This window comes from Hevea brasiliensis, chromosome 3, assembly GCF_030052815.1.
Source record: "Hevea brasiliensis isolate MT/VB/25A 57/8 chromosome 3, ASM3005281v1, whole genome shotgun sequence".
NCBI lineage: Eukaryota > Viridiplantae > Streptophyta > Magnoliopsida > Malpighiales > Euphorbiaceae > Hevea > Hevea brasiliensis.
In genome coordinates, this window is record NC_079495.1 from 10550263 (window position 1) to 10563924 (window position 13662).

At 30.3% G+C, this 13662-nt stretch overlaps 1 protein-coding gene across 2 annotated transcripts; it reads left to right on the forward strand.

Annotated features, from left to right (window-relative positions):
* Positions 1 to 7812: 7812 nt before the first annotated feature.
* LOC110636911 (putative disease resistance protein RGA1) lies at positions 7813 to 13461 on the forward strand. Of its 2 annotated transcripts, none has more exons than XM_058143851.1 (2): positions 7813 to 8126; positions 13230 to 13461. In XM_058143851.1, the coding sequence occupies exons 1-2, from the start codon at positions 7830 to 7832 to the stop codon at positions 13245 to 13247; spliced, it is 315 nt and encodes a 104-aa protein (XP_057999834.1). In that variant the 5' UTR covers positions 7813 to 7829; the 3' UTR covers positions 13248 to 13461. The 2 variants fall into 2 exon arrangements, with proteins under 2 accessions (XP_057999834.1, XP_057999833.1); XM_058143850.1 differs by lacking the exon at positions 7813 to 8126 and adding an exon at positions 10824 to 13040.
* Positions 13462 to 13662: the final 201 nt, after the last annotated feature.

The window sequence follows — 13662 nt, forward strand, 5'->3', positions numbered from 1 at the left end:
CCTCTTCATCCACAGCCCCTCCTGCCTTCAAGACTAAAGCCTTATTCACCTATCTTGAAAGGCTTAGTGATGATATATATTTTGTGGATAGGAAGCTTGACACTGGTCTTGATACCCTCAAGGATCGTCATGATCAACTATTTGACTTTGTCATGGAAACTAGAGACAAGCAGAAAGAATTAAAGGAGATGATGAAGCAACTCATGGTTTTTCTGGGAATGCCACCTCCACCTCCATCACCTCCTCCAAAGACCATCACTGACAAAGAAAAGCGGCTCCAACCAGTCCTTTAGCAGCATCTTTGGACAAGGGCAAAACAATAGAATTGGATTAGTTTCTGTTTTACTTTTGTTCAAGCTTGTAGGAGTTTTTCATTGTAGATATGTTAAAACAATTTTTAGTTTGTTTTGATTTCTGTTTTTCTTGAAGTTCTATTGGATGGCTATTACATTAGTTTTTCATTGATTTTCATTGCCTTTACTGCCCTTTTGTGCACACTTGTCCATACACTGTATATATTTGTATGCTTATACTGGTGTTTGCACATTTTCCTTGCTCATCATCATGCAGTAGCTTTTGAATATACTGCACAGGCTGTGAATCCCCTTATGCAACTATTTTGCATAGCCTGTGCAGTCCTTTATGCCACTCATGCAGAACTGCACAGGCTGTGAATCCCTTATGCAAATGTTCTGCATAGCCTGTGCAGTCCTTATTGCCACTCATGCAGAACTGCACAGCTTATGCACCTTCCTTATGCACCTGTTATGGACAACACTTTATTTTGCATAACCTGTGCAGCTTCTTATGCATCCCCATTATCTCTTGAATTCTCATCTGCTCTATACCAGGTAACTCTTTCTTTTTGCTCTTAAATCTCACAATTCCTGGTAATTCCTGTTTACTTTGACTTTTGATAATACACTGCTTGAGACATTGAGGACAATGTCCAATTTTGAGTTTGGGGGTATGCATTTTGATTTTTACTACATTTTTCACATTTTGAGTATAGGAACATCTCATCCCATTCCATTTACATATATTGTAAATATTTTACATATACATCCATACATACATATACATAACACATTTACACACACATTACACATTTACATACACATTATACATCACTTAGAAATTGTACACATTGCACACAAATAGACTTCCTCCATTTAGTTAATCCATTGTTCATTTTTAGGAATCATGCATCATGCATTAAAATCTTTTGCCAAATCCCTTGAGTATTGAAAATGTGCCTATGAGAGTGATTTGACTTACCTTTAGTTGGGTTTGTGGATTGAAAGTTTCCTAAGAGGTGCAAGGTTTTGAAGTGTCTACCCCTTGCCTATATCTTCTTAGCCAAAAAGCCACCCAACTAGTCCTTTAGAGATTGGAGTGTTTAGAGGGAGTTATTGGATATAAGGTAGTCAAATGATGTCTCACCAATCCTAGAACAAATTTTCTAAACCTTTCAAGGCGAAATACCAGCTTGTACTTGAAAAGAGAGATGATTAGGCATTCTTTGATTTAAACCTTCTCATTTTAAACCTTTGGCCCTTTTCCTAATTAAAATTGACCCTTGCAAACCCCTTTGAGCCTTTTTATCCCTAATTTTTCTTGAAATCCTTATTGCTACCTAGCCAATGAACCAAACACTCCAACCCTTTTCATGAGGATAATCGAATATTAGGTACACTTTAAAAAAAAATAAAAAATAAAAAAATAAAATAAAATAAAATAAAAGAAAAAAATATACAATAAAAGGGAGAAGAAATGCTTGTCATCTTGTAAAAGTGCTAGTATATGTGCTTTTCATTATTGTCATTCAAATTGAAAGAAATCCACCCAAAGTATTAAAAGAAATAAGTTTGGGGGTGGCAATTTTAGGGACAATTATCAAAAGAAAATGCAAAATACAAGTTAAAGTATCAAAATGTCCCTCCATTTCTATGTGTTTTGTAAAATATGCTAGCTCTTGACAATTCTCATTATGTATTTCTCCTCCATATATATATATATATATATATATATATATATATATATATATATATATATATATATATATATATAATAAAATAAGAAGTGTACCTTATGTTGTCAAGATTGGAAATATTCTCATGCTTTGAATCCTTTTTACCCATTTTTCTTCTTAGCCTCATTTTGAACCCCATGGCCCCATTACACCCCTAAAAAGACCTTTGATCTCTTGATAGTACTTGCTACATTAGTGGAGATAGGAGTAGGGAATTTTCCTATGGGATTGGAAAATTATCTATTCATTCATTTAATTCCATCATTCTATATAGAGACACTTTGGTTATTGATTGTCCTAGAATTCCTTTTGAGCATGACTCTCTCTTTTGATTGGTTGGTTTTGGAATTTTGAATAATAATTGACTTGATGGCTAAGCGGTGAAAGCTTGGATAAGCATTAGATTCTTTGCATTTTGAAGGATGGGTATATGGATTGTTGGTATGGCTAAAGGTGTGTTAAGTTACTTTAATAGGTGATTTTCATAGCTCTTTGGATAAGGCACCCCTAAAAATTGCATCACATTTTAAAGTTTGCTTGAGAACAAGCAAAGCATTGGTGATTTATTGTAAAGTTCTTCCTCCCATTTGATTCTTAAAATAAAATAATAATAATAATAAAAGAAAAGTGTATCTTGATCTTTTTAACAATTTAATTATTCTCATGTTTTGCTTCCCTTTTGCCTTTTTCTTAGTTAGCCACATTATTACCCCTTAGCCCCATTACAACCATTAAAAGTCCTTTTGATCTCTTGATTGTGTTTTGCTACATTAGTGGAGATTGGATTAGTTGGTTTGCCAATGGGATTGGCACATTATTCATCCACTTAAACTATTTACATCATTATTTGAGACGCTTTAGTTTATGGATTGTTCTAGAGCCTATTTTAGCATGATTTCTCTATGTAATTGATTGGTTTGGGTTTGATGGAATGAATAATTGACCTAAGGCTAAGCGGTGATAACTTTGGTGAGAATTGAATTCCTTATATCTTGAAGGTGGGTATATGGTTTGTTGGTGGCTAGAAGTAAGTTTGAAAGCTTGAAGATTCTCATGAATTTAAGAAAAGGTACCCCAATTGCATATAATCATTTTTAATTTGCTTAAGGACAAGCAAAGATTTGAGTTTGGGGGAATTTGATAAACCCATTTTATATAGATATTTTAGAGTATTTTTCCATCCATTTTGCCTTTTTAGTTTAGTAATTTTATGCTTTTTATGCTTATTTTAGTTAATTTGTTAATTTTAGTTTCATTATATTTGATTTTTGAAATTTTAATATTTTTGATAGGTTTTAATAAGGTTTAAAGGCAAAAAGGTCCATATAGAAGAAATTCAAAGTGATTTGGAAGCTTAAAGTAGAGTGAAAAGTGAAGAAAATTTACTTAAAGGAGAAGACTAGCCGAGACTTTCAAGGACCTCCACATGCCCCGTGTTGAAGGTCGTGTGAAGATGGGAGTTACCCAGCAGAAATCAACATGAGGCATGTAAATTCATACTGGGTCATGTAAACAGAGACTTCAGAACAAAACATGCCGAAAGTTTCATGGGCCTCCACATGCCCCATGTGGCGGGTCATGTAAACAGAGATTTTAGAGAAAACACGCTGAGACTCTCAGGGACTCCCACATGCCCCGTGTAGCTGGTTGTGCAGAATCTAAAGGCTCCTCCTCTGAATCAACATGAGGCATGTGGAAAACAACTTAAATCAACATGAGGCATGTGGGATGGCGCAAGCAGATTTGCTGACATGGAAAAATTCTCTTTTCACACCTTTTACACCTTTTATCCTTATCCCTTTAGAGACTATTTTTAGGGCAACCCTTGAGGGGATATAAAAGCATCATATTCTCATTTTTACCATAAGGAGAAAGAGAGAGAAAAATCAAAAGAGAGAGGAAGAGGGAATCACGCCATTTTTGGAGGAAGAACACCTGCAGGGTGACATTTTTCAGCTTCCATTTTTAGAGATTTGGATCTTCTTCTTCTGGGTTCTTTTATTTTTAGTTTTATTTTCATGTTTCTTGCTCTATTTCATATTTCTACTTGTAAATACAAGCATGAGTGAGTAGATACTTAAGATTTTAGAGTTGGGTGTAATGATTTAAGTTTTATTTGTGGATGTGGACTGGTTTTAACAAGATTTTTAGTACATATAAGCTTTGATTCTTATCTTGTGTGCTTATTTACATACCCATTGTTGGTACCCTTTGAGTTTTGTTCTTAATCTTAGATTGAAGGACCGAGAGGTGAAAATCTATGATAGATAATCAAGAAAATAAACTTAATCACCTAGTGTTAGAAATAAACTAGTGGGTTAAGAGGAATTTCAAGTTGATTAAAATGCTTAAAGGGTTTTGGGTAATTAAACATCGCATGAAAATGGGGTTTAGGTTCCTTTAAAACACTCTATAGTTTGCTTGAAAGGGAAATTAAAGGAAATCAGAATTAACTTCCTTCAAACTTATATTTCCCTTAATCTTGGCTTTGCCTATCCAAATCCCAATGAAATTTACTTCATGAACCTCAACTCTGGAATCAATTTTTACTATTAATTAATTAAATCTTTTGTCATTTGCTGAAATTTTAGTAAATTAGTATAGTGCTTAGAATTTTAATTGCTTAATTCATTATAATTTCCTTATTTTCTCAATTTAATTTGCTGCATCTCTTACTCTATTTTTGGCACAAATTATCGATAGCCCAAATAATCGTGAATTTTATAGTTTGGTATTCAAACAACATATCTCTGTGGGACGATATCTTTTCTTTACTACTTGAATGACCCGTATACTTGTGGAGTACGCAACCATTTTTGGATTTTGGTCAAAATACCATTTTTGTAGACCTATGTCTTAGTGAAAATTTGACACTGGTTTCAGGGCATTTGGAGTTATATGGACCAAGTTATGGCTTCTTTGCCCAAGACTGGTCAAGTGGTCCTTATATGGCAAATTCTGGGCAGTATCAATTCTGGACAGATTTGGTACTTCAACTTAGACAAGCAATTTGGTTAGGTAAATGGCATTTCTGGGCTTCGTGTCCTCTACAAGAGTTGTAGCCCAATGTCTAAGCTTTCTAATGATATAAATTTCAGGTCATTTCAACCTGTCTACAGTGAGATATGACCAAAAGAGTGAGCACTATTCATTTGGTCATTTCTGGGTCACTAAAATTGCAATTCGGATTTGGTCAAGTTTTAGGTCAGTTTTTGGGCAGAATTGGGACATGGTTTCCACATAAAAGTTGGAGTGTTTTAGGTCATTTTTCACTTCCAATTGGCCTCATACCAATTGGAGTCACACAAAATCAATTTTAACTCAATTCACATTCTATTTTCAACAAGACCACAACCTGTAAAAAATAACACTCCCAATAATTCATTTCTCCATCTCCCAAACTTCAAGTATACATTCATGGCACTTTTAATATTACCAATTCATCTCAACAATCAATATCCAGCAGTATACACTAATCTATAATAAGCAACTCAACATCATAAATTTAATTTGGTCAAGGTCAACAATATGTGCATGGAACAATTGATTAGTGTATGTAATTTCAACTACCAATGCCTAATTCATTTCCACATATCCATGGAAACCATACTTCATCATTTAAGTCATGAAATTACATATTTTCTATGCTCCTCAAGGCTGCCAAATTGGGCAGTATCCCTAATTACTCACAATTGTTCAAAGCCCTAAGATAAAGTATCAAAATCAACACTTATACATGCAATTTGATTCCTATACTCTTAGTCACCTTAATCAACATTGTAATTCACCAATTATGTGTCTACTTTAATCACTAATTAAGCTAATTAGGGCTGCCAAATTGGGCAGATTCAAGCCTAAAGAAAATCCCCAAATTTTTAGGGTTACAAACCTTAATTCACAATTAACTTCAAACACCCACATATAACCCTATCCTAATTCATGTACTTAGCTTAATTAACATTTCTAAACATCAATTTCATGAAAAATTAAACAATTTCCCCCTAGTTCCATGGCTGCCAAATTAGGGTTTCCCAATTACCCATCAATTCCTAAAATTTTACTAACACACTAACTCAATTAACCTTAAAATCAAGAAATTAAGAGAGGGAAGTAAGGGATTATGCACTAACCTTTAATTCCAGAAATTTTTTTTAAGCTTGTAAAACTTCACAATTTATCCTTCCTTTGGCTGCCTACTAACTCCCCAAAGTGTAGTAACTAACTTTAATTGAAGAAATTAGTGAATTTGGGTGGAAAAATGGGGGGTTTAGCTTGCATGCAAAGCTCCCATGGAGGGAAATAGGGTGAGGAAATCTGCACTTTGAGAGGGCGAGGAAGAAGAGAGTTGTGAGTGGGAAATTTTTGCTGACTTTTCTTGCTTTTATACCCCCACTAACATATTTTTATATGATATAATATTCAAAGTTTTAAAATTCCTAATTAACCCCACTTAAGTTCCCTTAATTGCACTAATGTAATTTCATGTTTTCATGGGGGTTTTATGGGATTTTCTAAATTTAATACCACTAATTTTTAATGGACTTTTTGGTCAAAAGTTAACTTTAAATGTTAAATAATCAAAATGCCCCTCTTCGGGTTAAAGTCCCTCTTTTTCAAAATTACCGATCGGACAATTTCTCTAAATTTTTACACTGTCTATTTTTATTTTTATCTTCACTTTTATCAATTAATTAAATTATTCTTGAAATTTTTAATGCCATTTACACCTCGGTAATTTTTAATTAAACCCCAAAAATTTGTTCCTAGGGTTTCTCACAGGTCTGGAACACAGCTCTTTTAACCTAATTGCATTTCATTCCTTTTATTTTAGCTAAATTTTTCTTGTATTTTCTTATCATTTATTCCATCATTTTATATCTCCTCACTAGCATTTAATGTAATTCCCGACATTCTGACTGTCCGAGCAGACATTAGCTATCGGAACAGTAGAACGTACGGACTACCTACGGTGAGGGTGTTACACACCCTTTGTGGTATAGTATTATAATAGTAAATATATTGGGTTATGTCTAGAGGAGACTGAGAGAGACTAACTAATATATTTACTATGAGCAGTATAATGTAGTCTTGATTCTCTTGGGTGTAATTGGGTTGATGGGTAGTATAGTTATGAGCTTGTAATGATGATTTATTTATTATTGATAGTGAAAGATGATATGCTCGTGGATGTAGCCATATGTTGAGAGGGTGAACCACATAAATATTGGTGTTTTGTATGTTTGCTTTATTTCTTTGTAGTTTATACGTTTCGCAGTGCACAATAGAATATTTAGAGAAAAATAATAATAATAATTTTAGGTACATATATATATATATATAATTGTTCAAATTTGATATAAATTAAAATTGTATTTACTATATTTAACAAAATAATATATTTTTTAAAAATATAAAATATAAAATATAAAATTAAATATTAAATTATGTTATTAAAATAATATAATAAATAATTTGTGCATTATTATTTCTATTTTAAAAAACAAATGGATCCAAAGATCTACTAATCATCATATTGCTTGTAGCTTTTACCTACAACAAGAATGAGTGTGAAGATGGGAGAATGTAGAATTTAATGTTGCTCCAGTTTACACTCCAAAAACTTAGAATATGCTTAAATTATTTGTTAAGCAGAACAAAGGAAGAAATAGAATTTATACTTCAATTTATTACATTGCAAACTTAATGCTTGTCAAATGAGTTTTCTTGCTATAAAATCGGATTTTATCATATACTTCAATTCATATTCAAATAGAAATTGAAACTCGATCTCCCCAAAATGTCTATAGAGTCATATGTTGCAAAGAAAGTCCTAGAAAAGATAGCATATGCCTACCAAGAGACATGTTTTGTATGTGGTTTACAATGGGAACTCAAAAAGATCAATGATATCTCATTTACTATGAAAGCTGTGCTATTGGATGCCGAGGAGAAGCAAGTGAATCATCGTCAGCTGCGACTGTGGTTGGCTGATCTTAAAGATGCTTTCTATGATGCTGAGGATGTGCTTGATGAATTTGAATGTGAAGCTCAGAGAAGACGAGCGCTTCAATTGTATGGAGGCATAATTAGAAAGGTATGAGAAAAATTCATTTCATTTTGGAATATATAAATTATAAACTACATTTCATTTGAATTTATGCAACATTAAATTAATCAAAATATTTCTTTTAGCCAATTTAATTGTTAAGTAGTATATCATTAAACAAAAAGACTAAACTATTAACATTATCAAATGTTATGAATCAATTTAATCCCATTATTAAAAATTTAGAAGTGATTATAATCTAATCTCATGAGAATAAACAATATTTTCTTATGTCATAATTATTTTTATTTTTTTTTATCTTGATATTTGTTATGTTAATTATATATACTTGTAAAATTTCATATTCAACATTTCTTCAATAATCTTAATCTAATTTGATAAGTAATTCTAAATTAAATAGAATTTTATTTATGTATAAATCTTATAAAATTTAATTTATTTTCACATTCATATTTATGAGTTTTAATTTATGATTACCTTAATATTCATTTTTTTATTTTACTTTTGGATTCTATTTTAGAATAAATTACAAATTAGTTTATGAGATATGTTAAAAATTAGAAGTAGTTTCCGTATTTTTTTTTATAAAAAAATGATTAAATTAGTCCCTATTATTTGATTCTGCTAACAAATTAGTCATTGTCATTGAATTAAAATAATATAAAACAATTTAATCCCATAAATTTTATTTTATCAGCAAAGTAATCCTTACATTCAAATTTTATATTTAAGTAATTGTTTATTTTATATAACTAATTATAGATTATATAAATTATTTAAATGTTTTATTATAATTTTATCTTCTTAAGCATAAAATAAAGCATATAATTGTTTAAATATAAAGCATATAATTATTTAAATACAACTCAACTAAGCTTTTATCCCAAAAATTTGGGGTCGGCTATATGTATTCGCTTTCTCCACTCTTAACGATTTTTTGTTAAATCCTCAGAAATGTGTAATGCTTCTAGGTCATGTTGATATAATTATTTAAATATAAAGCATATAATTATTTAAATGTATTCAAATATTTTTTTTCTAATTATACATCCAAATTTTAAATTAATTCAAGACATTATACAAGAAAGTTTATTTCTTATTTTTAAATATAAATTAATTTTTCATTTCAAATAAAATTAATTTAATTTTAAACAAATAATTTTTAAAAATTCAATTTAAATTATAATTGTTTGAGAATATCAATAAATTGTCAAAATAAACTATATTAAATTATATAAAATTTTAATAATTTTTTCTCGAAAATCTAGTTAAATGAATTTTAATCATTATTTATTTATTGAAAAATATTACCATAAAAAATAATTTTGGTTTTATAAAATTATAGATCATAATATAAACTTTTAAGAATTTATTAAAACATATTTTCTGTTAATAATTATTTTTTAGTATTTTATATTTAAATAATTATAATTATATAAACTATTTAATATTTTTATAAAAGATATGATTATTTAAATATAAAATAAATCGAATTTAAATATAGGGACTATTCGTTAATAAAATAAAAATTCAAAAGCTAAATAATTTCAAATTAAAAGGAAGGAAATGCAATTAACGGTGAATTTAGCTAGAGGACTAATATGTTAACAAAATCAAATCTCATAGACTAAATCTTTTCTCATAAAAAATACAAGGATTAGCCTATGGTTGTTGACATACCTCAGAAACTAATTTATAATTTACTTTTTATTTTAAATTATGGATTAACTTAAAGCTTCTATCACCATCAGTCATGATATGTTGAAATTATTGCAATATAAATTAAAATGTGCTTATCATCAAAAGAATCTATTCTCTAAATTTTTTTTCTTGGCTACTAACACTACTTTAAAATAATAAATAATTTTAATTAAATTATTGCTGATATGTTTTAGCAATATTTTTTGACCATTTTTTTAAGATTTTTATGTAAATTCTACGTGCTTCAAAATAATAAACGATTTTGTTTGGAGTTATTACTTTTTAATATAACTATTATATATTATTATCAAAATATGTATTATTAAAATTAATATTTATTAACCTTTTCATAATATTTATTTAAAGTTGATAATGCGTTGAATGTGTAAATAAGAAATGAAAGACTTTAAATGTATTTATTTAAAATTTCAAACAGTTATTTTGGATTTCGAAATCAAATGTTTTTGAAAAATTTGTAAGGGCTTTATAAATATGCTATTTTTTTTAATCATTGCTTTTGCTATTTGACCTTCTTTAATTGAAGACTTTTCATTCTCAAAATTTGACAAATTATAAGCAGAATTCATAAAAATATATATATATATACCATAGTGTAATGTCAATTAATTATTTTTATTTTATCTTAATGATATTAATATAGTATTGTCTTGATAATTAATTTATATTCTTTTTTAAAAATTATAACTTAATAATTTTTCTTATTTATTTATTTTTTTTATCCACAATAACTAATTTTAATTTGTGTATAAAATGGAATGCAAAAATGTTCTATAATTGCTATTTTATAATATAAAATTATTATCAAAATACTAATACGAAAAACAAATTTAAAGAAATGTAATATCTAAATTACTTGCATAATTTTATATATATATTAATTACTTGTAGTCAAATAGTCATCAAGAAAAGCACGCTTTTCCTGTCAATTGATCTAATTACTTATTTGCATTTAGATGAAAGCATATGAATTCATTTCTCGATATTTTTGGGTTTCAGGTGGGTTGTTTTTTTTCATCGTCTAATCCTATTGCATTTCGTTTTAAAATGAGTGCTAAAATAAAGCAAATAAGAGAGAGATTAGAAGAGATTGCAAGTTTGAAGTCTGAATTTCGTCTCAAAGAAAGAAATGAAAGTAGGCATGTTATGCTTAGGGAAAGAGCGATGACCCACACATTTGTACAAGTATCTGAAGTTATCGGAAGAGATAAGGATAAAGAAAATATCATTAGACTTTTACAAGACTCTGGTGATAGAGGACAAGTCTCAATTATTCCTATTGTTGGAGTCAGAGGTTCGGGAAAGACTGCACTCACTAAATTAGTTTATAATGATGGAGGAGTCAAAAATAATTTTCAACTTATGATGTGGGTTTGTATATCAAAAGAATTTGACATAAGAAATTTGATAAAGAAAATTATTAAATCTGCAGATGATGGAATGGGATATGATGTAGAAAAGTTGAGTAAAATGGAAATGGAACAATTACAAGGAATTTTGCGAGAAATCATTGGTGATAAGAAATATTTGCTCATCTTAGATGATGTGTGGAATGATAACTCCATGAAATGGAACCATTTGAAAGAGATTTTGTTTACGGGTGCCAATGGAAGCAAAATCTTGGTAACTACATGTAGTAAGGAAGTAGCCTCCATTATGGGCAACATCCCAGCACCATATGAGTTATCGGGTCTTCCTCATGATGAGTGTGTGACTTTGTTTACTAGATGTGCATTTAAAGAACGCCAAGTGAAGCGATATCCAAACTTGTTAAAAATTGGGGTTGAAATTGTAGAAAAATGCAATGGGGTTCCATTAGCAGTGAAGATACTGGCATCACTTCTTTTTACGAAAACAGATGAAAATGATTGGAAATCTATAAGAGATAGCGAGTTATGGAGAATGAAGCAGAATGAAAATGGAGTTTTACCTGCATTAAGATTAAGTTATGAACAATTGCCTACTTTTTTAAAAAAGTGTTTTGCTTATTGCTCTTTTTATCCGAAGGACTATCAATTCAATCATTTTGAGTTGATCTATTTTTGGATGGCACATGGACTTCTTGAATCAACAAATGAAAATGAAGATCTAGAAGATATTGGGTTGCACTATTTTCAGGAGTTGGCATCTAGATCGTTTTTTCAAGATTTTGAGGAAATGGGGAGTCTTATTATTCTGTGTAAAATGCATGATCTAGTACATGATTTTGCATTATCATTGACACAAAATGAATTTTCAGCAATAACCTCAAGCACAACACGTATCTCAAAGAGTGTTCGCCATTTATTATTTCCCAACTCCGCTTCACTTCCTCCGGATCTTTCCACACTCTTACAAGGTTTAGACCATGTGCGGACTGCTTTATTTAAGAATGAAGAAAAAAGCCTTAGCAGCCAATCAGCCTTAGATTTATGTTTGTCAAGATTTCAGTATTTGCGAATGCTGGACTTGAATGGATCCACATTAGAGATACCACTGGAAAGGATTGGGTGTTTAAAGCATTTGAGGTTTTTAATTTTACCTGAAAATTCTGAAATTAAAAAGGTCCTCAATTCTATTTGTAAGTTACAAAATTTACAATTTTTAATGCTTCGTACTGAGGAGTCACCCACAGATATAAGGTACTTGATCAGCCTTAGATGTCTATTTTTTTCAACAAAGCAGAAGTGTTTGGAAAAGAATGAACTAGGGTGCTTGACATCTCTTAGGTGTTTGGTCATTGAAAGCTGTGAAAAATTAGAATACTTGTTTGAAGATATGCATGGCCTCAAACATCTTCAAACACTGATTATTGGTGATTGTAAAAGCTTAATATCTTTGCCTCGAAGTTTGAAATACCTCACTACATTAAAGACTCTTCTTATTGACAATTGTGAAAACCTCAATTTGACAATGGGGGAAGGGAAAGACCGTCAAGACTTGGCCCGATTCGGCCTTCAAAAGCTGATACTTATGCAGTTGCCAAAGTTGGTGGAGTTTCCAAAATGGCTTCTCCAAGGATCCACCAACACTCTGCAACTCTTAAAACTAGAAAGTTGTGAAAACCTAAAAGAATTGCCTGCATGCCTACAAAATATTGTGTCCCTTCAACGACTTATTATTGAAGATTGTTATGGATTAAGCAGAAGATGTGAACTTGGAAAAGGTGAAGATTGGTCCAAGATTGCTCATGTCCCTAAAATTGTTATTGATGGTGCCGACATCGATTCAATAGACAATTAGGTACATATAAATTATCTTTTCCCTTCATCTGAAATTGTTGTTAATGATAGCTTTACGTTTAAATTGAAATTTTCCTTTCCTTTTCTTCAGGAATTAAGTATTTTAGATTGAAATCAAGGATTTTTCTTGCATATGCATCTAATTCAAGGAAAAGATGATAATTTTATTCACATGAATTTGAGGTTGCAGGTCCATGGGAGCTTGTGAGGTACTGTCCAATTCAACTTTTGCTATGCCTGTTGTACATGACAACATTCTTCTTCTCATTTGGGTTTTAACTTATGAGGCAGATATCATGGGAACTCGGCTGAAAATACATCTGTTTTAATGTTTGTGAAACTTCTTATTCTACTATTTGTATCTCCAAACTCTTCTAACTTTTATTTTTATATTGCCAATTATTGGATACTCTTTTATCTTATTATTACTTGTGAAAAGCTTTAGCTTGGGTTTCAATACAAGTAAGGCTTCAGATGTCAATTATTATAGGATTCATACTACAGGATTTTCCATAACGTCTTCAAGGATCTGCCACTTTATGGCATGCTATATGGGTAGTAATTAATTAGAACAAAGCTAAAAATACAAATTTTCATTTATTTTAGTTTCTTTTCATTTTCAT

Bases quoted from the DNA above. Each gene is read 5' to 3' on its own strand.
- LOC110636911 (XM_058143850.1), top strand. From the start codon at position 10,866: ATGAGTGCTAAAATAAAGCAAATAAGAGAGAGATTAGAAGAGATTGCA.